The 27,768-nt window shown below is 35.7% G+C and overlaps 2 protein-coding genes across 2 annotated transcripts in view; one reads left to right on the forward strand and one right to left on the reverse strand.

Moving 5' to 3' along the window:
* Window positions 1-3,184, reverse strand: part of LOC107744156 (stomatin-like protein 2, mitochondrial) — a 9,561-nt gene extending 6,377 nt beyond the window's left edge. The window contains exon 1 of the mRNA XM_016557664.1: window positions 2,995-3,184. Coding sequence (XP_016413150.1) covers window positions 2,995-3,039 — 45 coding nt within the window. The 5' untranslated portion in view covers window positions 3,040-3,184. The remainder of the gene's footprint in view (window positions 1-2,994) is intronic.
* Window positions 3,185-5,679: 2,495 nt separating this feature from the next.
* The window catches only part of LOC107744157 (uncharacterized), a 78,154-nt gene continuing 56,065 nt past the window's right edge, over window positions 5,680-27,768 (forward strand). The window contains exons 1-3 of the mRNA XM_016557665.1: window positions 5,680-5,876; window positions 16,877-16,906; window positions 26,201-26,300. Coding sequence (XP_016413151.1) covers window positions 5,855-5,876; window positions 16,877-16,906; window positions 26,201-26,300 — 152 coding nt within the window. The 5' untranslated portion in view covers window positions 5,680-5,854. The remainder of the gene's footprint in view (window positions 5,877-16,876; window positions 16,907-26,200; window positions 26,301-27,768) is intronic.

The following is a 27,768-nucleotide window of genomic DNA, read 5'->3' on the forward strand; positions in this document are numbered from 1 at the left end:
TGGCCTCTAACGCCGTTTACAGACTCTGAAGAAGAAAAAAAAAACAGATTGGTGCATCTCTGCTCAAATTCAAATATTTGTTTGCCAGCAAATAAATAAATGCACTGCATGTTTCAGAGTGAAGCGCTGCACTCGAACACATTGAAAACTGCAGCGCATAGGTATTTTTATTGAATTTAATCACAGCCTTCACGATATGACTATTGCATTAAGCCATAATGCAATATCGATTATATGTCGATATATAGTACACCCCTAATTAAAATAATATTATTTAATAATCAAGCCATGGCAACAGTTTAAAAGTAGCCCAATTCCATCTGAAAAAAAATGCGGACTTGACAACCCTGCATCCAACACAAGCTGCAGGAGTCAGATTTGACTGATCAGGGGTTGAGAGGAGAGATGGCTGACAGACCATGCTGGAGGATTTGCTGCTCAACAGATCCTGAGCTCATTGACAAATATCTGATCTTCCTTTACACAGAGCACACATGATCGCGAATTCGAAAGTGAACAGCGAGCGCTCATCCAAAAGTGATTATATTCTCCACATATTGATAGCGGCCCTCTGATGCGCGAAAATTATATGCAATATTAGAATGTTTGCGAGAGTAGGCGGGAATGGACACAGTCCTCGCATGGCTCTAATACAAAAACACACACTAATGGCGACTGTAGAAAGCAAAACCCGAATCCAGGACATTTTGGGCGATTTAGAAATTTTTTAAAGTCCAAAAAGAGGACATGCCCGGGAAAAAGAGGACGTATGGTCACCCTATACAGAAGTCATTTTAATAGCCTATATTGCGCTGGTATGTCTATGAAAGACTGTATTAGCTACTGTGTAAAAAGATATTCACTGCTTTAAATTTTTTTTTAGTAACGTTCGGATTTGAAATCAAATTAATGGTGGTAAATAGCCGCAGATCATAGCGCACTACAAACATGTGAAAGCACAATGAGCCCGTTCTGCTTCTGCACCGCATACGGACTGCACTGCAAACGGATCCTCGCTTAATTTCGTTTACTCTTTGCTGATATACTGCACTCAACTGCCATTCACTATGGATTTGAGAATCAGTGAAGACATCAGCGATTTCGGAGTCGACGTACAACGAGAGTCGATTCCAGTGCTGGAGTCGACTCCGATTCTAGAGCTATTCAGAGGCGAGGAATCGACTCTTAATCTATGTGATATTAGTCATTTTCAATACTATTTAGGGCAGATAGGGTGGATAGTATGCACATTGGGACGCAGGAATATTTAAGACCGTAAATCAATATGGTGGCTAACGTTAGTTATGACGTCCCTACGTTAGCTATGTTTTCTGAAAGACTAAGCGCCATTTATGTTGACTGTCTCATTCTCTCTCTGTGACACACACACACACACCCCGTACAGTTATGCATAAAAATACCACAGAAAGAAAGTTAGTCAATATCACACGAAGAGTGCCAGTTTTCACCTCTAAAAATCAGCATGACTACAAATGTGATACTGATTTTATGCAACAGTTCAAGTAAACAAGAAGTTAATATTAAGAGACTTACGTTTTAGACACTATATTGCCTGTTTTTGCGCTATTTCGCCAACAAAAATAATTCTAAGCACAGCCACAGCACCGTTTTGCGTCTCTGAGCAACATGAGGCCGTTTCGTTCCAGAATGAATCAACCGTTTAAATGATTCGGTTCAATCAAAATGACTCACTTATTAACAGTGACTTGCTGCCACCTACTGGCGGTTTTAATTTCACATTTAAAGTATCTTTTGTTTTTCATTTTGAAAATAATTGTAAATATCAGTATTCAATGTTTTATGTTTAAAATAACAAAATATAATTTTGACTCAAAAGATGATGCACACTTTTAGGGAAACAAAAAGGCTTTATAAAAGTAAAAATGCCCATAAAATGTAAAAATCAATTTAAACTTATTGGAACAGATTCATTTCTATCACTGCTGTGAACGGAGCAGTACACAGAATATGAAGGTTTCAAAAACAAGTTGTACACACACACACACAAGTACGTACAGAGACATTTAAGAGGGTTTATTCTCCAAATAACTCTAATTTCATGTTGCAGAAAAATGTGTTTAAAAATTGTGTATGGTCTCTTCGTTTACCTTTTTTAAAATAATGTGAAAAAGATTTTTATATTTCTTGATTTATGCCTTCATTTTAGGTTGTAATGTTTACCTTTTTTAAAGTAATGTGAAATAGATTTTTGTATTTTTATTTAGATTTTTATTTTATTGTTTTTGTATTTGCATTTTGAATGTAATTTGGCAATTAAATGCATTAAATGGATTTAGTTTTCACTGTTATTGAACAATTAATTTCAATTTTATCATTTCAGTTAATGTTTATTTTATTTGAAGTAATAAAAGTAAAAAAATGTTTTATATGATTCTAGTTTTTGTTAACAAAATTACCATGGTGACATCAGCAAAAATGGAAATTCAGTTCAGAAGTGAGGCAAGTTAATGCATGAATCATTCACAATAACATTTTAGATCAATTTTGATTTCAGATTTGACCTTAACACCCTTAAAGTATTAGTTTCTGGTAGTAGTACCAGAAACTAGCACAACTTGTTGTACTGTTTCTTTTTTTGTGCTGTCAATCAAGATAAATTCCAGTGTCTCTGCAATGGCAAAAAAAAGTAATTCTGACCTCTACCAAAAAAAAAAGGTTTACACAAAGTCACCATTCATGTAACGTTAAGGCTTTTAACAAAGGTTGAAGTTTACATACACAGGACTGTCGGATGGAAGCCTGATGAAACAAATAGCTACAATCATCACGTGCTCAAAAAAAAAATCACATTATTGCGATTTTAATTTAATAAATTATTATTTAAATTATCTTTAACGTAAACGTGCGACTAAAGTCATTTCTATGTCTTTGATTTCGAAGTGAATTTTATTAAATTAAATGAAGTGTCAAGCAGTGCGAAGTCCTCAGAGCAACATCGCACACGTGTGTTACCTTTAAAAGGCCGCTCCCTGCCCGACACACCACCGTCCTGAGCATGTTCAGTCTTTATGCAAACAGACGCTAAAAGATGAATGTGACAACTGAACGAATTCTTCTCGAGTTTGCGCTACAAACGTGACCCTGTTACAGTTGCGGAAATCACGTTACAACACCACGAGCGTGCGTCAGTGACAAACATCCGAGTCTGAGAGGGAAACAAATGCTTTTATTATTTGGTTCCGGAGTTGTGCCAACGTCCGTAACTGAAACCGGGTGTGAAATATTACAAACAAAAAGATAACATTGTTACACAAATTATAAGTACCACACTTTCATAAATTCTGTAGTACTGCATCAAATAGTTTTACATAAGTCAATAGAAATGATAGTTTGTTGTGGTGAATGTGCAAAGTGGGCTCACATCGACAGCTCAAGTCCAGTGTTGTTATTACCTAAAAAATATTATAAAACTATTAGTTGTCATAATTGAAATTAGGCTAGAATAAAATAAAATATAACGATTTGACGAAACGTGTATACAAAATTACAAATGAAGTACTATTAAAACTGAAATTGAAAAAAAAATAAAGCTAAATTGAAATATAAAAAAATATAAAAATGACAAAAGTGCAAATTTGCAAAAGTGCAAATAAAAAACGAAAAAAATGCGAATAAAATTAAAATCTAAATATCTAAATCTAATTAGAAAAATCTATTTTGAAATATTAATAAATAAAAATAGTATACTATATAATAATATAATAGTATAAAAATAATATTGAAATAACAAATTGTGTTCAGTCAGTGCTCTTCAGTCACAATGGAGATTTGTCAAAATAATGCATTGTAATGCAAGTTAAAATAAGAAATATTCTTTCAAAAATTCATGTATTTTAATTGGTTTGACATGTGTGTCAAAGTCTCATATGACAAAATCTCAGAAGTTAATTAATTTTCACAACAGGAGGGTAAATATTCATTTTATTAGTATTTGACTTTGTTTTTCAATTTTTTGTCCATACATCCACCTGATGGAGTATCGCATAAACATAGGCTACAATTATGTTTACAAAACTAAAACAGAAAAAAGAACAAAAAAGGTAAACAACTACAGAAATAAATAAATAAAAAGTGCCAGGGTTAATCATATACAATCAGAATGAGGGTACAATCAGATTTTAAAAATATCAAATAGTGATTTTTTTTTTTTAAATCACAAACTTTCAGTCTTAAAGTTAAAGAGCTCACAGACTTTTAAAATCTTCATATATATTTTTCATCCAGAGTCTCTAATACGGTCTATTCACAGCATTACATCAGTCAACAAAACCATAAAGTTGGGTTTGTATGTAAAACTGCAATTATAAATGTGAATTAATTAATTAAATAAAATAACGTTTTATCCTCGTTAGAATATTCAGAGAAGCCAAAAAGTAAATTTTCTCATAAAACTGGGAGAGGTCTTGAATACTGAATAGTTTTATTGATACATTTCTGTATCTCACACCAAAATATAATTGAACAATGCCAAAATATGTATCCAAGTTTACTTTCTTTTATTATGGTTTAAATGACAAAAACAAAACAGTATAACAGACATTACGAAGCCAGGGGAACAATGGAGAGAAGAAAGAAAATATAAGAAGAAGAAGGAGAGAAAAAAAGGAACGTGCAATCACAGACATGCAGGACCTTTATATCACTCAAGGATTTTGACAATAGAACACAAGTGGACAGTTTTAATTGCCTTTCTATTTGTACTATGTTGAATAGTACAAACACAGTTTTCCACTTCGTTATAAACCTTTCTTTAAAGGGCTTTTTTGTTAGAGAACTGAAGCCAGGGGAACAATGGAGAGAAGAAAGAAAATATAAGAAGAAGAAGGAGAGAAAAAAGGAACGTGCAATCACAGACATGCAGGACCTTTATATCACTCAAGGATTTTGACAATAGAACACAAGTGGACAGTTTTAATTGCCTTTCTATTTGTACTATGTTGAATAGTACAAACACAGTTTTCCAATTCGTTATAAACCTTTCTTTAAAGGGCTTTTTTGTTAGAGAACTTACACTTATGAATGTGAAACTTGACTAAAATAAGCAGGTTAATAACAAAAGCTTCATTATTCACATTATCATAGTTAAAATATTCAAAAACGACATTTTCAAAATGCAAATTAAAATTAAAGATTGCCTTTTCTTTGATAAACATACATCATACCATAACTTTTTCACATAACTACAACGCCAGAAGATGTGGGGGACTGTTTACAGGTGCAAAAAGAGCAACTAACCACAACATCCTTCTTAAACCTACAGAGAAAATATTTAACAGGAAAGAATTTATGTATTATTTTAAAAGAGATTTCTTTGACCTTGTTTGTAACAAAAAAAAAACAGTGAGGTAATAACCAAACACTTTCCCATTGAAGATGATTAACAAATTTGCACCAATAAGCAATAGAGCAAGACTTGGTGGCAATTTTCTTTAGAAATAGAGAACGAATAGATTTGACTGTATTTATCCAAGTTTTCTCAACAGGTCAGCGTCACACCTGTTCCTTCACCTAACAGTCATAAGCCACACCCATTAGCTCGCCCATTGGTCAACAGTCCAGCAAAGCCCGCCCCCTAGGTCAGGGGCAATTCCGACGTCATTAAATCCCTGCCAGCTCCGCCTCTTATTCTGTGAGTTTCTGCACATCCAGCTCGATCATGGCGTTGGGTCATCCGTGTCAGCTGTGGGATAGAGTTCCTCAGTAGTGCGCTCAGACGAGGAACTAACTTGTGACTTCGTTTGACATGTCACCGGACAGCTGAGAACTTATTATAGTGACAGGATTTAACCAAGAGGAAGAAACTTCGGTTGCCATGTCTCTCCTCTGCGTGAGAGGTGCGTGCTGTTTTAAATATGTTTTCTGCATTTGTTTGCGCCTGTCAGCATGCAGTCAGACTCAGCAGGTGTTTTGTTTCTTTAAAAGTTCAGCCGCGAGAGCGATTTTTTAAAACTATAAACATCTTATTATTTACTTTCTCTGAGATGTTTGCCGTTTTCGTGGAATAGTATACAATTTATTTCAATTAAGTGATGCTGTCAAGATCAATCAGGCTGAAATGTTATATAATTTGAGGTTTGCTATAGGTATGATGTAGTTTGAGGGAAGCAGCTGTTTGGCGTCGTGATGTAATGCAGCTTTGCAGCTCAAACAGGACAGTGAAAAAATAAATATAGATTTCTAAAAAAATATTGAGGTTTAATAGTTTTTTAATATGGAAGAAAAAACAATTTGGTGTTGGCGTTATTCAGAATATTATTAAAGTCAATTTAGTAGCAAATAAGGGAAATAAATAATTAATTTGACTTTTGCAAAAACGTATAGGTGAAACTTTGAGTGTGATTTGTTTAAAAATACTAAATTTATGATAGGAAATTATAGTGTGTATAATATTGTAAAATTGCATATAATATGATAATATTTGTTATATTATATTTTAAATATATAGATGTATGTGTATGTGTGTGTGTGTGTGTGTGTGTGTGTGTGTGTATATGTATATATATACAGTATATATATGTGTGTGTGTGCATGCGTGTATATATACATTTGTATATACATTTCAAATATTATCATGTAAATATATTATATATTTTAAATATATATTGTGTAAAATATAGTGTATATGTATGTAAATATAAAGAATTTTCTTTGTATCTTTTAATATATTTAATTAAATTCTGTAGGTTCACTATTAAGTAATTTTGATTAATATTTAATAATTATTATTTAGGCCCTACTCATATTTACTTCATTAGTGTATATATGAAGAGTTCAGATGCAAAAGCCTCTAAGTGCCATCTGAAATTTTCATCTAAAATGAGCATTTTTATCAGGCTCCTATGTTTAGGTTCAGTAATTTTACTCTAATGGCAATGTATAGGTCCTTTTCTATGCAATTAAGGTGAAATAACTGAACGTAAATATAGGGGCCTGATGAGCATTTTTGCTCATTTTAGAAGAAAATTTCAGACGGCATTTAGAGGCTTTTGCATCTGAACTCTTCATATGTAAAATTAAAATATAATCACTTTATTAACAAAATACACACACATGTAAATACTAATTATATAAAGTAAATACTAATTTATTAAAAACTAATTAAAATAATGGCATCTGTTTACTTATCCTTTTATTTAAAGTAACTTAATCTATAGAATTCTATTGAATCTATCTATCTATCTATCTATACACATACACATACACTAACATTTATGATATAATATAAAATATAAATAAATTGTAATACAATTTATTGATATAATATTAATAGATAATGTTAATTGAATATTTTAAATACTATATTTAGCGATTGAGTTGAGTTATTAACATGCTGTATTTTGTAAATGCCGCTGGCTCATCAGGCGCTCTTGAAGGAAAGCAGATCAAAAGCGTTGTGTGTCATGTGCTCTCATACTCCTTCAGAGACACACATACTCCTTTTATCTTTGGTCACCGGCCAGTTGCAGATCAACATCTCCATCATTTCCTCTCTTTCTTATCTACGCTCAATCTGCTCGTGGCAATGCTTGCTTTGCTGATTGCTGTCTTTGGTGAAAGTGTCTCTGTTTAATGTCCACACAGTATAGCTTGAAGGCTGAGTGCAGTGACTGTGGGTCCGTACACTGACTGCTCATCCTCATCTATGAAGAGGTGCAGGCTAATGTGATTTAAACAGTGACTGGGCTGTTTGACAAAAGAAAATACATGAAACAAGCTTAAAAAAGAAGCAAATGCGGACTAAATTTTCTGTGGAAGAGTTTTAGTTTGAAGCATGAAGTGTGTAAAAGGTGTTTGACTTTCCTTCCTCGTTAAAGGGAAACCATACAGGCCTTTTACCCCCAACGCCTCCTTTCCTCAGGAACTTGTGTTGATTTACAGTGACATATTTGAGGCTATGCAAGTAAAGCAGAAAGAATCAGTGGAGACGAGCAGATTTGCACCGATACAAACACTTGCATAAGAAACACGTTCACCGAGGATCTCCAAACAAGTCAATTATTCAGAGAGACAAAGGAAATGTTTGTGCAGGAACCGGACTGTGATTAAATTCCTCAGCGTGTCTCACAAGAGCTTTTATTTCATTGGTTTAAGGTTTAAAAGGTCACAGCTCTTTTCTCATCACACTTACAGTATCCTCAGATTTCACAAATTACACCTTTTACTCACACGAAATGTGCTTGCAGTCGAAGTTTGGCTTTGTGGATCACCAGTTAGAAAACTTAGAAGTCTTTCTGCATGGTTTCGAATGTGTTGTAGTTTCCTCGGTGTCCTTTCTTATAGGGGTGAGCGCTATACCGGTATGAAAGTGACTACCGGTATTATGTTGTTCCATGATATGGATTTTGCTATACCGGGGATACCGTTATATATTCATGAATTAAAATTTTGCATTTATATAGTTTTGTTCAATTTGGTACGCTTTGCAAATTTGAACACAAATGACGATAAAGAGTCGAAGCTGAACGCTTTTGTCCTGTGTGCAACGCCGTGCTACACAGGCATTAGTAATCAAACACATAGAGCATCGTAACAGACCAAATTAATAGAGCGCAAATCGCCTACTCCAGTGGCTCCCAAACTGAGGGATCGTGTACAGTCAGCAGATTATTTTGCAAAAGAAACCTCTGCAAATAGAGCGCAAATCGCCTACTCCAGTGGTTCCCAAACTGAGGGATATATACAGTCAGCAGATTATTTTGCAAAAGAAACCTCTGCAGGGTGATAAAGACTACACTACGTAATTTTCCCGCTTATCATGCGGCCACTTGACTCATAAGTAAATAATTGATCGCAAAATATTAATTTGACGTATTTTAATTACCTCAACATGACTCGCAGTACCCGCTTGAGCGCTCCGTTATCATACTGAGCTGTTGTTCACTGACGAGCTGCGCAAAACCACGTTCATATTTGCGCGATTTTTTGCGCAGCTCGTCAGTGAACAACGGCTCTGTGTAGTTAATGCTGCTCAATGTAAAAGCACGCACGTGATGGAGATTTACCGCTGATTACAGAACCGGCTTTCTGACAAGATGCGCGTTAAATACCTCACTTTTTTTAGTTATATTAGGTTAAAATATTTTGCCTGTAATTTTTTCTTCTCATATCGCAATATAATATCGATATCGCCTGGACAGTGTAAAATATCGTGATATGAATTTTGGCTCATATCGCCCACCCCTACTTTCTTAAACTTAACTGGAACAGGAGGATTTGAGTATTTGGACACACAAACAGTATTTACAATATGTGTCTGAAACTGATGTAATACAATTGCAAACTTATCCATGCCAGCATGAGTGCTGCTGTCGTTGCACCACAAAGAAGACAAAAAATCTTGAAAAAATTAATAATATAATGTATTATGATGAAAGAAATGTTTACAAATGCAAAAGTCTCGTTTGGTCACCAAAGCTGCATTTATTTTGATCAAAAATACAGTGAAAACAGTAATGTTGCGAAAACAACTTCTATTTGAATATTACCAAAAATGTTATTTATTCCTGTGATTACAAAGTTGAATTTTCAGCATCATTACGGCAGTCTTCTTCAGTGTCGCATAATCCTTCAGAAATCATTCTAATATGATGATTTGCTGCTCAAGAAACATTTATTATAATTATCAATTTAAAAAAAAGTTGTGCTGCTTCATTTTTCGTAATATAACTAACTGTGATACATTTTCCCCCTGGATTCTTAATAGAAAGTTCAAAAGAACAGTGTTTATTTGAAATGGAAATCTTTTTTAACATTATATATTATGTTTTTACTGTCACTTTTGATGAATTAAATGTGTCCTTGCTGAATGAAAGCATTAATTTACTAAAAAAACTAAAAAAAATAAATAAATCTAAATCAACTTTTATTACAAATGTATTATTAAAATATTATTTATTATTTTTATTTATGGTTTTTAGTATGCCATGTTTTATATTAATTTGTGTATTTATCTTAAATCTATATTAAATACATATTTATATAGTACATCAATTATAAGGGTATTGTAATTTTGTATTTATTTTATTTGTTTATTTAATTTATTTTGATTCTTTTACAGGAGTATAGTCATCATACATAAAGTGCCTTAACTGTATAAAATGTGTTTTTCCAAATAACCACATTTGTCAGGTGAAGTGATTTTCTACAGATCTCCCCTTCTCAGTGTAGGAAGCAGTGAACACTGGGTAGGGTGCAGAAGGACAGCCTGAACTGAGCACAGGTTGTTGTATGTACAGTAAGAACTGATGTTTAGCTGATGACATCCTCCAAATATCGTCCTCCGTCATGTATTAACCTAAGAAGCATTCTGGCCTTTCTGACTCACCATCCGCCTCTTTCATCAGGATCACGGTTTTGTTTCTTTATTTATTGCTGTTCAGACAAAAGGCCTATCTCCATGGTGATGTCATTACACACACAAATGAGCGATCTCCACGCACCCACGTAAGACAGACACAAAGAACGGCCGTGTGGGGTCACGTGGACTTAAGTGTGTCCGGTTCGGTCCGATCTCTAGACACGTTTGTTGTGACTTTGCCGAATAATTGAATTGGTGTACGTTTGCAGACATTTATCAGATCGGCTTTATTACAGCCATACAGATGTGTATTTATGAAGCATGCATGCATGGCTGGGTTTTACATCTGTACTGCATTCATTGGCACACTCATTGTGACCCCCTGATGGGGGAATGAAGGTGATGTTAGTGCGTTGAATCATTTATTGCAAGCAGAGAATGCATTCGGTTATTGTTTTGCAGGATTAATTACAGAGTGAAATATCTGGTTGTATGTTTATGTTTTATTTTATAAATCTTTAATTATTCAATGTCATATGAGAAATTAATCCATTATGGTATTGATTGAAGCTTCACTAACCTTACATACACAGAATTTCACTGCAAGCATTGATAGAGTGTAGTTGAGTAAGTGAGTCAGATTGATTCGCAAACCTGTAAATGAGTTTAAGTGAAGGATTTGTTAGATTGATTCAGAATGGGACCTTCTGAGTTTTCAGATCCATTCAGTTAAAGTCATATGAGTTATTTGTCTGTCAATTAGATTACGCTGGATGTGCTGTTTTGTTGGTTTTAGTGTGCAGCTCATGAGGACATTAATGTTGTCTTGCTATTATTTTATGGTGATTTAATTAAATTTAGATAGCAAGCAAAACTGCAGTTGCAATATGAAACGTAAATGGCGTTATTATTATTTTTTGCTTTAGATGTTGTCAATGTCACCTGGTAGTATTTTTTTTATTTTGTCTATAAATCACTGTTTAAGCATTGTTTTAGCAAGCTCATATTTAGCCAGACTCACTTCTCATATGTAACACTCACTTTTCGAGATCCAGTCCCATTGGAAACCCATGAAAACCGTTTTCTGCCTCACAGAATAAATAAAAAAAGGTAATTGCAACTTTTTATTTTTATTTCTTTCAATTCTGACTTTTCTCTCTTTAAATTCTGTGCTAACATCTCAAAAAAATATTTCTGCCATGAAATAAAAACTAAAAAAGGTAATCAACTTTTTCTCACAATTCTGTTTATTTATTTATGAGAATTGTGTTATATTTTACAATTCTGTTTATATCTCACAATTCAGAGTATATATCTCACAATAACAAGAAAAAAGTTGTGATATATATATATATATATGGAAGGGGGGGCCAACACTTTTTCACACCACTGTATATACATACATATACATACATATATATCGAGACACGATTAACCCGTAGAGATTTTGGACTATCTTCTCTATCGTGGTTACATGTTCACGTTAATATTGCTGTGCTATGTGGTCACGAAAACTCATTTACATGCGTTTTTAAGTATTGTGGTTTAAAAACAAGTGATTTAAGCCACTGAAAAGCAATCAGCAGCGAAAGAGAACTAATTTTACTGTGTGCACTTATGCACTGTCTGAGAGGCACGTGCACATGAAGACTGTGCTCATAGGCCTAGAGCGCGGGAGTATTGATTGGAGTTATTTTTGCCGCTTTATAGGCCTTGAACGGTTACGCCTAAATACACACACTGGTATGTGTCAAAATGCCGTTTTTGCAAGTATCCTCGTAAACACCGTAATATAGGTCTGAAATGAAAGCAAATAGTTTATATTATAGCTTACAGGTGCATCTCAATAAATTAGAATGTCGTGGAAAAGTTCATTTATTTCAGTAATTCAACTCAAATTGTGAAACTCGTGTATTAAATAAATTCAGTGTACACAGACTGATTCTAGCTTAATATTGGATCCGGGCAGCTCTTAAAGTGACCGCAGTCTAATATTGCTGCTGTCTGTCATTCATGTTAATCAAACAACAAAAGAGAGAAAATCTCTCACTGCTTTTGACAAATTACTTTTGTAACATTAATAAAAAGAAATATACATTTCATATGTATTATTATTAGTTTTGTGATATTGACACTGGTGACAAGAATTATGAAATTCAAGAATTAAGAAATTCAAGAATTAAGAAATTCAAGAATTAAGAAATTTCTATGGTATCAAAAATTTGATATCATAAAGACCTTATTTAAAGCAAAAATAACAATATCATGATATATATCATGATATTGATATATATATCATTATATATATATATAATTTCCGTGAAATAAAAGTACGCATATCGTCATATAAGATTTTGGTCATCGCCCACTCCTACTCAGATTTGTGAAATATAAAGTCACAGTCATACTTTTTTTTTTTTCATGGTGGAAACATCACATTGTGGAAGGAAAAACAGGCTTTGATTGTTGTGGCAGATTGACTTAAGAGACAGCCCCTGTATTGCCATTTATCTTGAAGTGGTCATATCCATCATATTTTCTTTGATCTTTTGAAATCAGGTAAATTTAACATAGCAAAACATCCGCTTGAACCCCAACAGCAAAAAATGACTCTTTAATTTTAAATGTCAGAAGAAACCTTCCTTCGGAGGGGAAAAAAAGAATAAACATTTATGATATGTCATGATATGACTCCTTAAGTTTAATTGTTGTGCTCCAAAGGTATAGAGTGAGTGAGTGTCTGACACTGAAGTGAGTGGAGGGATTGTAAATGTAATCCTCTGTCCATCTGTTGCTCTCTCCGTCCAGTCATCCAGCATCCTTCTCGCTAGCTGCAGGGTGGAAAGTAAACGATACACACTGAATGACACACAGTTTCCACTTCCTGGGTTATACTACCTTTCAAAAGTTTGCAATAATTATGATTTTTTAAATATTTTTGTAAGAATTCTCTTATGCTCATCAAGGCTACATTTATTTGATCAAAAATACAGTAAAAAAAAATTTAATATTGTGAAATATTATTATAATTGAAAACAAAAAGTGTGGGGTAAGTATGAAAAAAAAGAAATGAATAGTTTTATTTATCCAAGATACATTATCAAAATTGACAGTAAAGAAATTTATAATGTTACAGTAGATTTATTTCAGATAAATGCTGTTCTTTTGATCTGTCTTCATCAATAATAAGAACCATTATTATAATTGAACACCAAATCAGCATATTAGAATATAATATTTCACAGTATTACTATTTGCAATTTTATTTTATTATTATTAAAAGACCCATGTACCCTCTACTATTAGGTTCACTTTTTTTGTTTTACATTTTAATTCTTAACATTTTTGTACATTTTGGGAATTTTTGTCATGCTGCAAGGAGAAAAGATTCAGAAAATCATGGAGAGAAAGAGGTTGAGACAGCTCACTACTAGTTACCCTTCTGAAAAAAAATATCTATTTAAACCAGCCTAAACCAACCAAGCTGTTTTCCTGATCTCAGTTGGTCTCTTAGTTGGTTTTTGAGGGATTTCGGAAACTTTTCAGATGGTCAGGATGAGAAAATATCTGATATCAGCTAAGCTTAGGCTGGTTTAAACAGTTTTTTTTTTTTTTATATTTCAGTATATTCAGGAATAAATGCGAGTAGATTGGACAAAGGTGACGTGCAGGAAGTTCCAGTCCAGTTGCCCTCTGTCTAAACACAGCATCTCAGGAAGGCTTGAAACAAAACGAATGCATTGCTTTCCGTTATTAGCACCCCACAGTAATGAGAGTCAATGAGTTTCCACTGACAAGCTGACTCATTCCCCAAGGCCTTGAAGAAACCTAACCTCTGTTTCCGCTCCGCTAGAAATGTGGAAAATATCCCTCATCACACAGACTTCCTGTGACAAAACACACACTGAACAGTGATTGTCAGAGTTGCTTTCTGGGAACACATTTCTTGCATTCGTGTTTCTCATTGTGTTGTTAACCTTTGTTTCTCAGTCCTAATCTCAACATCATTATACCCCACGAGGCTTGTGTTCCTGTGTGCGCTATGTCTTGTCTGATATCCAGCGAGAGGTTACAGCAATATGCGTTAGTAATCCACTGTGATGTCTCGCGGCCCGCCGTCCAATCCCAGCATCCATCTGGCATATCCATCCAGCCACGGCCAGCACACGGGCTCAAGCAGCTATCAGAAGTAATCTGCCCTAAATCACAGCTCAATCCCATAATAGTTATTGTATGGCCGTGGGCAGGGTCTTAAACAGAGACAGGACAGGAGTATTGCTCAAAATGGGGTTTGTTTTCCAAACAGAGGGACTCGGCAATAAGGAATTTTTCTGATGCTGATTTTTTTTTTCTTGCCCTGCCAACATTTACATTGCCTCCCCACCACAAATATGATACATATGATTTTTAGGTATAATTTTTTTAAATAAGTTTTTCCTAGGGCTGTAAAATCAATTAATCACTTTTAAAATAAAAGTATGTGTTTACATAATATATGTTTGTGTGTGTATTTATACACAGGACACACACAAATATATTATGTAAAATCATACTTTTATTTTGGAAGCAATTAATTGATTTTACAGCCCTAGTTGTTTCTGTTTCTGTTTTGTTTTTCCAGTTACTGTGTTGTTTTTTTCTTTTTGTTTTGTTTTGTAGTGCAACAAAAGCAAAATTTTGCTGGAAAACATTGAGAATTTCAGATATGCTTATAATTGTCATCTCAATCGTTTTTACTCTTGTTGCTGTTTGTTTTTTTGCGTTGTTTTGTTTTTGTGTTTTTTTTTGTGTGTTTTTTTTTTAATGTTTTGTTTTACAACAAACGCTAACTTTTGCTGGAAAACATTAATCATTTCAGATATGCTTATAATCAGCCCATTCTTTTGAAAGTTTTTACTTATGAAGGGATCATGTTGTTGTTTTGTTTTACAACAAAAGCTAACTTTTGCTGGAAAATATTGACCATTTCAGATTTGCTTAGAATTTTCAGCCCATTCTAATGTACAGTGGGTACGGAAAGTATTCAGACCCCCTTAAATTTTTCACTCTTTGTTATATTGCAGCCATTTGCTAAAATCATTTAAGTTTTTTTTTTTTCCTCATTAATGTACACACAGCACCCCATATTGACAGAAAAACACAGAATTGTTGACATTTTTGCAAATTTATTAAAAAAGAAAAACTGAAAAATGCTCAGTATTTAGTAGAAGCACCCTTTTGATCTAATACAGCCATGAGTCTTTTTGGGAAAAATGCAACAAGTTTTTCACACCTGGACTTGGGGATCCTCTGCCATTCCTCCTTGCAAATCCTCTCCAGTTCTGTCATTTAAGGGGGTCTGAATACTTTCCGTACCCACTGTATGTTTATCAGTTGCTTCATTCATGATTTCCCGCTCATGTGTGGATTGCAGGGCTCCCAAACTTACACCTACACTTGGACTAAGGCTGATGATACACTGGGCAACTTTTTGAGCAATGTTGCCGGGCAGCTTTGGGAAATGTTGCCGTCAACGGGCAACCAGGTGAGACACAGGGCCCACGACCGATCTACCCATTCTCAATGGGAAAGTGCCCAAGCAACGTTGCTCAAAAAAAGTTGCCCGGCAAAATTGCTCAAAAAGTTGCCCTGTGTATCATCAGCCTAAGTATTATTCTGTGGCTGTCAAACCACCTTTTTTAAACTGATTGCTGTCAGTCTTGGAAGGCATTTACACACTAGTCTTTTTATAATCAGATGTCTATCCAAAAGCCATTCAGTCGGTAAAGCATAGATTCCTCGTGTGTTAGCTGAATAGGTAATGTTACCCTGATGACATATTTATATGCATATCACATTTTTTTGTGATAAATTGAATGTTGTTGTTGTTGTATTTTTCAATTTCATAAGGTTCATCATGAGATCAAGCCTACTTTTGAATTGCTTTCCCTTCAGTCTTCTGGTCTGAGTTATCAAACAAAAATGAATGAATAAATAAACAAATAACCAACCAACCAACCAAATAAAGAAAATATTAGTAAACAAACAAACAAAAAATAAATAAAATATCAGTAAATAAATTCACTGTATGTATTTATAATGTCTGTATGGCTGTTAAGAAAAGATTTTACAAACATGTGACTCCATCATTCAGTATATAGGACATATAGAATTATGTATTAGAAAACATGTATCAAATGAAGATGTGAACATAGTGTCTTCATCACTGTTTATGTTTAGTATTTTTATTTATTTTTTTGCTTGAAATTACTCATTAAATCCAAGTACAGAGTGCACTGGAATTGTTGAAAAAATAAAATAAAGAAATATTTGTTCATTCTTATGGTTTTCCAACCCTGTATGACTTATTTTCTTTTGAGTATTTATTGGTTCATACAATGGAAGTCACCAAGACTGTTATGAAAATATTATCTTCCTTTGTGTTCTTCTGTGTTTACATTTTTTACCTAAACTTGTGCCAATGTACTGTATGTAACTCTTAGCATGATTATGTAATTATTTTGTCTTTCTGACCACTTTTATTTTTTTTTCTTGCAGTTAAGAAAGCCAAACTCCAAGGACCTCAAGGTAAGCAAAATCTCACGTTTTTCTATTCTTTTAAATGCAATTCAGAATTATGTAAAAACAATATTTGCTATTCTCTGGGCCATGGAAATCTTATGTAAATCATCTAGGTTTCGTGATTCTTGGACTGTGTGGGATTTTGAGACTTTTTTGGTACAATTTACACTAATACAGTGCCACTCCAATCGCAGTACTTCATGTCACGTTACATCTACATGATATACTTGATTCTCCTGCTGAAAGTTCAGGGGTTCATTTGATAACCGATTCTGCCCTCATGCCATTCATCTTGTTTGAGTCCCAGAGCTTGTAGCTTGTGAGCTAGTGTGTAAGATCAGTGAAGGTTAAGCCTAAATCCCCACACCCTCCCTATCTGCAAATCCCCACACTGTTGGCCTTCACCTCGATCCCATAAGCCCGCCTACTGTGTCCCTGGACAGGAAGGTGACTTATGTGTACTGTGTTTTGCTGAAAATCATAATCTACAGGTACAAAAAAGCTCTGCAGCAGCTCTTGGATTGTAATGGGACGTCACAGGATGCCTTACACTGTGGTTATTTTCACAATATAGGTGTTGGCTAGAGTTTAAGGGAGGTGTGAAGCTGTAAACCCATATGTAAATCTAAGGTTTTGTGCCTGGTGCAATGTTAGATCTGTAATGAGTTTTTTAAAGGGATTCTTTACCCAAAAATAAAAATTCTGTCCTCACCGTCATGTCCTTTTTTTTTTTTTTTTGGTCTACAACATATGCTCGCCAAAAGATGTTTTGTTTTCCTTTACAAATATCTAAACATTCTTAAATCAAGAGATACATTTTCTTTACAAGCAAAATTACCTCAGATATTAAGTCTTGTTTAATAACAAGAAAAAAATCTGTCAATAGGGCAAGAAGAATAATCTTGTTTTCCCTTTGAATAAAGAATTTTTCTTACCACATTGGCATTTTCTTGGCAATTTCTTACCCCATTTTTTCTTGTTTTAAGCAAAAACTAACAAAATGTTGATAATATTTTCAGAAAACAAGACTTAATTCTTTAAAGGATAAGTCCACTTCCAGAATAAAAATTTCCTGATACTTTACTCACCCCCATGTCTTCCAAGATTTTCATGTCTTTCTTTCTTCAGTCACAAAGAAATTAAGTTTTTTGAGGAAAACATTCCAGGATTTTTCTCTATGTAGTGGACTTCAAAGGTGGCCAACAATTTCAAGGTCAAAATTGCAGCTTCAAAGGGCTCTACGCGATCCCAGCCGAGAAATAAGGGGCTTATCTGGAGAAACGATCTGTCATTTTCTTAAAAAAATTATTATTTATACACTTTTTAACCACAAATGCTCGGCTTGCTCTAGCTCTGCGATGCGCATGCGCGTCTTCACACATTACGCAATCCTGCTGGAAAGGTCACAATTATAGATCAGTGGTTCTAGTATCTATAGTATTTTGTCGCGCCGCTCGCGTCCGGTGTAGAAATGGTGTTAGGGATCGTGTTTTCCTTTATAAGGATTCACGCTTCGGGCACACCCCCTAACTCTTCCCCCACACGCCTCCCCCTGCTCGCCCCCGCCGATGTTGGGTCGGTACTTTTGCCTACGTCTCGCGTGACCTTTCCAATATCACCTATTAAAGGCAGGGTATGTGATTTTTCAAAAACACTTTAGAACCCAACCCAACATCGCCCAACCGCGCGGTTAGTTCTTCGTCTTTGTACTTTGGTTAAAAACTCCATCTCATTTTCTCCTCCAACCTTAAAATCGTCTGACATCATTTTACATTTTTGTAAAGGGCATTTGACTTTTTTTGCATGTTCGCTTTGTAAACATTGGGTCGGTACTTTTGCCTACGTCTCGCGTGACCTGCACATCGCAGAGCTAATGCAAGCCGAGCATTTGTGTTTAAAAAGTGTATAAATCCTAAACATTTTTTAAAGAAAATGACAGATCGTTTTGCTATACAAGACCCTTATTCCTCGGCTGGGATCATGTAAAGCCCTTTGAAGCTGCATTGAAACTGTATTTTTGACCTTCAACCCATTGGTTCCCACTGAAGTCCACTATATGGAGAAAAATCCTGGATTTTTTTCCTCAAAAAACTTAATTTCTTTTGCGACTGAAGAAAGAAAGACATGAACATCTTGGATGACATGGGGGTGAGTAAATTTTTATTCTGGAAGTGAACTTATCCTTTAAGTCATTTTGCTTGTCAAGTAAGTTTATCTTAATTCAAGAATGTTTAGATATTTTTACTAAAAAACATCAAAATCAAAGTCAAAATATTAAGTAAAAAAAAAAACTATTTTTGCAGTGTGGAAGCTTGTTTTTTCCACCACTGAATAAAAAAGGGACTTTTTATCTCACAATTCTGACTTTTTTCACAGAATTGCAAGTTTATATCCTGCAATTCTGACTTTATAACACACAATTGCTTTATAAAGTGAGAATTGTGAAATATATCAATTTGCAATTGTAAGAAAAGTCTTTTTTCCTCAGAATTGACTTTATAACTTGCAGTCACAAGTATATATCTCACAATTGTGAGAAGTCAGAATTGCAAGGAAAAAAGTCAGATTTGTGAGATATAAACTCGCAATTGTAAGTCAGAAATGCAAATCTTTTTCTTGCAATTGCGAGTTTATATCCTGCAGGTCTGACTTTTATAACTCGCAATTGCAAGTTGATATCTCACAACTGTGATAAAAAAAAGTCAGAATTATGATATAAATTTGCAATTGCAAGAAAAAAAAGTCAACAACAGTGGACCCCACTGACTTTCATTGCATGGACACAAACACCAAAACATTTTTCAGAATATCATCTTTTGTGTTCAGAAGACCATGATTAATGAGCTGATATTTTAAGTACATTTGGAGTACAATAACTGTTTTCTTAAAACATTCATATTTATATCTTATCTCCTTTAAATTCTGCATTAACAATCTCTACAAATAGTCCGTCCCTGCGTGATAATAAAACCAGACAAAGCCTGGTTTATCTGAATGAGACATTAGTGGGCCGCTCACTCCCTCTGGGACTCTTGAGCACTCTTCACTCAGATCACACCCGATCCTGAATTTCCCAATCACTCTGCGCCATCACTTAAACAAACAAGCAGCTCAGCACATGCCAGACTGCAATACTGTGTCACTGGCTCTATTGTATCAGAGAGTAAACAGTCGCTTGAGAATACGCCTGTCGGCCTCTGTCTGTCTGTGACAGGTGGCTCTTTTGTGTTCCAGCGCTGGAGAGTGTTTACTTTACCTCTCTAAAACCACTAAGATTGTTCTGCCAGAGCAAGGCTTATCCTGCATCTAAAAGTGTGACCTATATTAAACCGAATTTTTTTGGGCCATGTAACTGCAAATGGAACTTGCATTGTAATACTCTGAAACGCATGTCTCTCATATTTAGGGTTGCAAAAAGGTGGAACATTTCCAGTAAATTTCGGAAACTTTTCAGGATTTTTTGGAATATTCCAGGGATTTTTTTTTTTTTAATATGTACAAATGAATCTTCTCATGACACGATGCATAACTTCATTAAATATTTTTTCTGTAGTCCACCACTGTCAGCATAAACTCTTCGTCAATGTAGCATAAACTGCAAAAAGCATGTACAGGTACCGTGCACATAGAAGAATCCCTCGTGTGAACCTGCGTATACAAACCTCAAATCCATCCCATACCTCATACATGATTCATCAGGGATCTGAAACGGAAATGTCAGGTCTCGATTGTATGCTACCTTTGACTAATTTAACGGAAAACTCAACTAGAGTCAATAATGAATGATGACATGTGGTGCAGTCATAAAAAAAACCAGTAAAACCTTCATGTTCCCATGAAACCTTAAGTTTTAAAGTTGAAAGTTTTGCCTCAAGTAGGATATTCAGAGTTTTGTTTGTTCACTTAGTAGCAAGTTAACTAGAGGTCCATGTTACATACAGAAACTTTAGAAGTCTACACCATTTTCTGCTAATTTCTCTGTGATTTCTGTGCAGCTGGTTGAAGAACACTGGTGTTATATTATTATAATTTTTTTTTTTTTGGCAACGTCAGGTATTTCAAAATAAGCCGGTCACTAAAAGGCACATAAAAACTAAACAATCTCTGATTGGATGTTTTTCATGTCAGTCAGAGCCTCTGTAGTTGGTTCTTGGCCAAAATAAGCATAAAATCTGAACTAGACTTTATCCTAATAGACAAAAGTCTGGCTATGTGAGACTAATATGATTAAATCCACACTTTACAATTTCATTCACCTGATATGTTTTTCATCTGTAGCATTTCCCCACCTCAATCTCTCCTACGCTACCTGACATAATGGATAATCAGGAGATGTGCTGAATCCATAATTGGCATCTGAATGTAAAGTGGCTCTCTGCTAATCCGGCCAGGTGTGATGCCTATAACGTCATAGTTTTGTCTCTCGAGACGCTCATTGCTTGATTGATTAGTTCCTGTCAACCCCAACCTCCACCTGGCTAGAGCCATAGCAGAGAATGGATTTCAGTGGCAGTTCACTGCTTGTATTGGTTGTGTCTTAAAGGGGTCATATGATGCTGCTAAAAAGAACATTATTTTGTGTATTTGGTGTAATGAAATGTTTATGCAGTTTAAGGTTCAAAAAACATTATTTTCCACATACTGTACATTATTGTTTCTCCTCTATGCCCCGCCTTTCTGAAACGCGTCTATTTTTTCAAAGCTCATCGGTCTGAAAAAGCGACGTGTGCTGTGATTGACCAGCTATCCAGTGCGTAGATTTAGTCCGACTTGAGCCGACGCCATGTCACTGTCACGTGTGGCATCAAAGTACCGCGATAGCGTTTCAAGAGCATCCGGCTGACTCAGCTGGCGCAGCTTTTTCAGAGCGACTGCAGGAGTGCTGATGACGACACAGCTGTTTCACGATTGGCCAAATTCACCACATGGCAACAATGACGTGTGTTTCTAACATCTTCAAATCCAATACTGCTCATAAATCTGTGTTTTTAGAACAGTAAAAGCTTTTTTACTGTTGTCGCAATGTTATTGAGTCACGTTTATCATGAAAGCATATATACCCCCACTTTATTAGTATTTAAATAGTATATATTTACGTTGAACTTTATTCTTGAACAGATGGCGCTGTATTAAGCAGTATATAAAGTGTTTCTGTTGCTCATGAAAACGTTTCTGAAACGTCTGTGTATTTGGCAAATATTGCATTTAATCCACTTCATCTGTGATAGAGTATGCAAACACCATGCGAGCGTCGCTAACGGGAGCAGAAATGTTCGGCTTGACGGCTCTGTTTTCAACTCCGCCTCCGACTGCAAGCGGCTACTCTCGTTGATCGCCGTCTGTTCATTTTTGGTGTTTGCGTTGTTTTGCCATACAGTGGCCCCAAAACTACCAGATAATCTTCAAATACGTCATTTTGAACAGTCTGTCTTGTTAACAGTTTACTCACCTGTCAATCAATCATTGCTCTAAAACAAACTTTGCTTTTATGTTTTGAACTTTTGTATTATGCTAATTTATTTTGAGAAATCAAACCTGACTATTTTTACTTTCTTGAAGGAATAATTCACCCAAAAATGAAAATTTGCTGAAAATGTACTCATCCTCAGGCCATCCAAGATATAGATGAGTTTGTTTCTTCATCAGAACAGATTTGGAGAAATTTAGAATTACATCACTTGCTCACCAAAGGATCCTCTGCAGTGAATGGGTGCCGTCAGAATGAGAGTCCAAACAGCTGATAAAAACATCACAGTAATCCACACCACTCCAGTCCATCAATTAATGTCTCGGAAACCATCTTCACAAGCATTTTATTGTCTTCACAAGATGTTAATTGATGGATTGGAGGGGGTGTGGATTATGTTTTTATCAGCTGTTTGGACTCCCATTCTGACGGCCCCCATTCACTGTAGAGGATCCATTGGTGAGCAAGTGATGTAATGCTAAATTTCCCCAAATCTGTTCCCATGAAGAAACAAAATCATCTATATCTTTCATCAAGGCTTGAGGGTCAGTCCATTTTTGGGTGAACTATTTCTTTAATGAATGGTTTTGGTAGTCTTGGAATGTTCACAATTCATCTTTGCACATCATTTAAAGGGGTCATATGATGCTGCTAAAAAGAACATTATTTTGTGTATCTGGTGTAATGAAATGTGTTTATGCGGTTTAAAGTTAAAAAAACACATTATTTTCCACATACTGTACATTATTGTTTCTCCTCTATGCCCCGCCTTCTGAAACGCGTCGATTTTTACAAAGCTCATCGGTCTGAAAAAGCGAGGTGTGCTGTGATTGGCCAGCTATCCAGTGCGTTGTGATTGGCCGAATACCTCAAGCGTGAGACGGAAATGTTACGCCCCTCACCATACTGTGATGATGCCGTGTCCGGCCGGAGCAACGACACAAAAACATGAAAACCCATTACAAACGAGGCATTTGTTGCATCCAGTGGGGACATAATTACTGATTATAATGACTTATACTGTCGTTTTACGCGTTGCGTTGCGCCGCGTAAACATAAAACCATGTCTGCATTTGTGATCAGAGAAATGACAAACAACAAGTGCTATTCTACACTGCCCAAAACTCGCGTTTGAATCATCAGTGGCAAATCCTTTAAATGAAAACGTACTTATGTGAGTCAGAACTGCCGGCATTTTAGTCTAACGTTACTCTCCCAGGATCAGTAACGTTAAACAGTCCTCCATAAAATGTGCCGGCAATCCACAGCACTAAGTTGATGTATTTCCTCAGCGACCAGCACAGATCAGCTCCAGGTATGACGAAGCGGATATCGTCCTCTTTTGGAAGACCAAACAAAGTAGTTTCGCTTTCACAACGAAGCACACAGCGTCTTCACGACATGGCGGCAGCGGCAACAACAAAACTACAGCGAGAATAAAAGTTACGCCTTCTTTCTTTGCGTGAACACTTGGGCGGCGTTATGCAAATCTTCCCACATAGTGAGGTAGATATGTGGGGGCGTGTTCGAACGAGCCGTTTTAGGGGGGTGTGGCTGACTCTTAACTTTTATAAAGAATATCTCTTTGGATTTGAGACTTTAGTCTTTGCAACTTTACAGATCTTCTTTGTGCACCAAGAGCTTGTAACACTCCAAAGAGAAAGGAAAAAATTAAATTGCATCATATGACCCCTTTAAAAAAAAAAAAAAGCTTGTCTTCATAATCTTTCATCAAAATGTGACTAGATGTAGTCAAATGAAAATAAATGTTTTTGTGTATTTTAATTCAGAATAACTGAATGCACCAATGCATAATAAGATTAGGAACATGTATTAAGTATATAGGGTCATCTAAAGCAGGACAAGCACCTGCTCACTCTAGCCGGTCTCTTTATCTTTGTGAATGGATTGGAAGGTATTTTTGCCCCCGTGTCTTATTTGAACTGGTTTGTGTTGATTTTTGTTGTCGTGGAGAGGCCTGATTGTCTTTGTCTCTGTGGAAACCTGTTGAAACAAGGAAACAAACACTGTGCAGTGAAGCACCAAAGTTGATCAAATCTGTTTTAACAGCTGACGACCCTTTCACACTTCTCATGAGCAGGACATCCAGCAGTGCTTTAATAAAGTCATAAGTTAAGACCGTTTTCCTGGCTTTCTTCTTTTTAGAAAATGTAATGGACTTCAACAAGGAAACTGTACATTATTTACACCGTTTTCCAGACAGACTCGGCATGTCAATGTAGCTGATGTCATCATCATGTAATGTTTCCCTTGCTCTAGATCTTTATAGTGGCCTGTGTGACCGTAATAGTGTCAAATCTCTGAATGTTTATATGTCTTTTAACGCAAGACCACTGGTTTTCTCGGGGTGGGAGGAGAGCAGTGTGTGGCACTGCTGGCAGACCGTATCATCGGGCACGTGTTGGCCAGCCCCCCATCGCCGGCAAACGGGAAATGAATAGTGTTGGTTATGTCACTGTCTCAGTAATCCTTCTGCTGTCGACACTGGTGCGTATGTGTGTTTACGTGTTTGCATACACGTTTGTATGCATGCTTATGAAGGGCCGTCCTTATGAATTTGACTTGAAAATATTCCACTGACATGAAGCTCATTTATTTTTGGAATACATTAAAATGCAATTCGTATATACAGTCACCTGAATGCACCATTTCTGTTTTTCATTTCTGATCTAAAATTCATTTTGATATTTTTTGGGGGGCAGAGAGTCAAAAATGTCAGGGTGGTACAACTGTCCTGATATCAAGAAGAAGAAAAACTCCTGAAAACAATGAAACTATTAAAAGGAGAACCTTTGTAGTTTGACATTCTTTGATTATTATTTCTATATTATTTGATTATTACTTGTTATTCATATGGTGATTCATGTGGTGCAACCAACATGCAGATGTATGAAGTAAAGCAAACATTTATGGGCAATGGTGCTAATGATAACCCCAAATTATAAAACTACTCAAACAAAATGAAACAGGATTTTAACAAGACCGAGGTAAATTATGGTTAGAATCTGTATAGACAACAGTGGTAAATTCGCATCTTGTGGTCTAAATTCTATGTATGGCATAAATTCATAAAGATCTGATGCTAAACTGATGCGTTTTCCCCTCTGTTGAGGATCTCATGTGAGATTATGGAGGTCAGGGCTCTGTGGGGGGAGGGGAATCACACTAATCTTTACTCAGCACTACAGCATTATTGCTCAGGCTTTATTTAGTCACAGTCCTGCCACATGTGCTCTGGGATTCCCAGGCAAATTTGACCAACCAGCATGCACATATTTTTTGTTGTTGTGGCCAATACTATTACTTTAGAAGTGTGCTTAATTGCCATAAACACTACACAAGGTTATTGTGGGTGGTTGGCTAGGAGTTGCTATGCAGTTGCTAATGTGTTCGGAGTTGTTTTTAGTTTGTTCTGGTGGTTTCTAGCAAGTAATATCAGAACATTTGAAGTTACATGATCTGAGGTTTTGTATCATTCATGCTTTTAGTACAAATCTGCAGGATGATTTATATGCTAAAGTTTAAAAACATCATGAAATGGCTTGACAAGTATTATTTTCTTTCCTATGTTGAAGTTGGGGTGGCCCTGCACATGACATGCAGAAATTGTTTTAATTAATTAATTAAATACATAACTTGCACTAGGGACTAAAGATGGCTTCATTGCTGATAGGCTAAACATGGACTATAAGTCACACAACAATTTAGATTTCATTGTGGTCTTAAAATACTTTTCAGTTCAATCCAATTAAATTGCTTTGATTTAAAAAAAAAAACTGCATATAAACATGTATCTTCTGCTTTATTTGTAGATAAATTCAACGCCTATGTGACACTGAAAGTGCAAAATGTGAAGAGTACCACCATCACTGTGAGGGGAGACCAGCCATGCTGGGAGCAGGACTTCATGTTGTAAGTTCTTCTATCACAACTCGTCACTGTAACACCACTACCCAGACAGCAATCTATTATCGCTAATGTACTGGTCAATTACTAGAGGGTAGGGATGTCATATGTAGAGGGTCTGGATGTCTTTCTGCTTAGTCATTCATCTGTCACGGCAATGAGAGAAATCTAACCTGGCAACCACACAAACTCTCTGCTTTAAAGCTTTTGTTGGCAAACTAATGAGCGCCTCTCAGCCACCAAGATAACAACCCTAATAATCAGGCTGTTTGTGTGTTACGTTCCACATCTAGATCCAGTTGGTTTCTTAAAGGTGAAACGTGTCATTTTCTGTGTTCAAATACTTTCTTTTATGATTAACATGTTGGGATTTCCCAGCAATGATCTCAGAGGAGACCTTACCTGTTTGTTCCTTAACAATGAGGAAAAATTCAGAAGAAAAAAGGGTGAATAGGATACGGATACACGTGTAGGTCAGATTACCAGATATCAGACATTTTCAGATAGAGCTGTCATGATTCCTCCATTCAGTTTGAGTCCTCGATTGTGTCGAGTAACCGGCAAAATACAGGAAGTGGCGCATTCCATGGACGACAATCCATAAAATGCATTATTAGACCATTTTCCAAGGCTGCATGGCATATTAAAAGGGGTCATGAACGGCCTCTGTTTTTTATTTTGTACACTTATAATATTATCTGGTCCACTTTCCACTGCCAAGTTTCATTGAATATTGCGTGACACTGTACATGTAGCCTTGGTTTTGTTGGTTTCAATATTTGATATAAATGCATATAATTAAATAATTAGCGTTTAAACATCTTACAACTCTACATTTTAAGACAAAATTTGCGTATAACAGGCTATCACCCAGAGAACATGCCCAATTTCCAAAGACAGGTGGCTTTGCTCCAGGAAATGAAACTGGCTCAGTGTTTCTTGTCGCTCATTGGTTTTCTCTCAGAGATTTATATCTGTTTATTTAGATTCCCGTCCTGTCCTCATATTACATCCATGCGTTATGTCTCAGGTGTTGGATGTGTGTCTTTGTTTGCATAGTCACTGGGATGTGGCTGTCTGTAGTTTCTCAACTTATCTCGACTGTTGTTTCACACTTGTCGGACTTCTCTGTATGTATTCTTGATTTTTCTTTGACTGTTAAACATTATATGCTTTTGTACTTGTTGTAACAGTACTAGCTATTAGTAAATTCATTACTCTAGATTAGGGGTCGACCGATTATCGGCCTGGCCGATTATCGACGCCGATATTAAGCATTTTTATGATTATCGGTATTGGTCATTTTCAAACCCGATTCGCCGATAAAATAACTTAATTTTGAAACGCGCTATTTGGCTCTGATGCAGCCTGTCAGAACTCACCACTCTGTGGCCTAAAGCAGTCTCCGCCCACCGCTCATCTGATTTGTTGGGAGTCATCAGTCCGACAAATCAGTGCGGAATTCACTCTCACC

This window comes from Sinocyclocheilus rhinocerous, unplaced genomic scaffold, assembly GCF_001515625.1.
Source record: "Sinocyclocheilus rhinocerous isolate Xijiao unplaced genomic scaffold, SAMN03320098_v1.1 scaffold287, whole genome shotgun sequence".
Lineage (NCBI taxonomy): Eukaryota > Metazoa > Chordata > Actinopteri > Cypriniformes > Cyprinidae > Sinocyclocheilus > Sinocyclocheilus rhinocerous.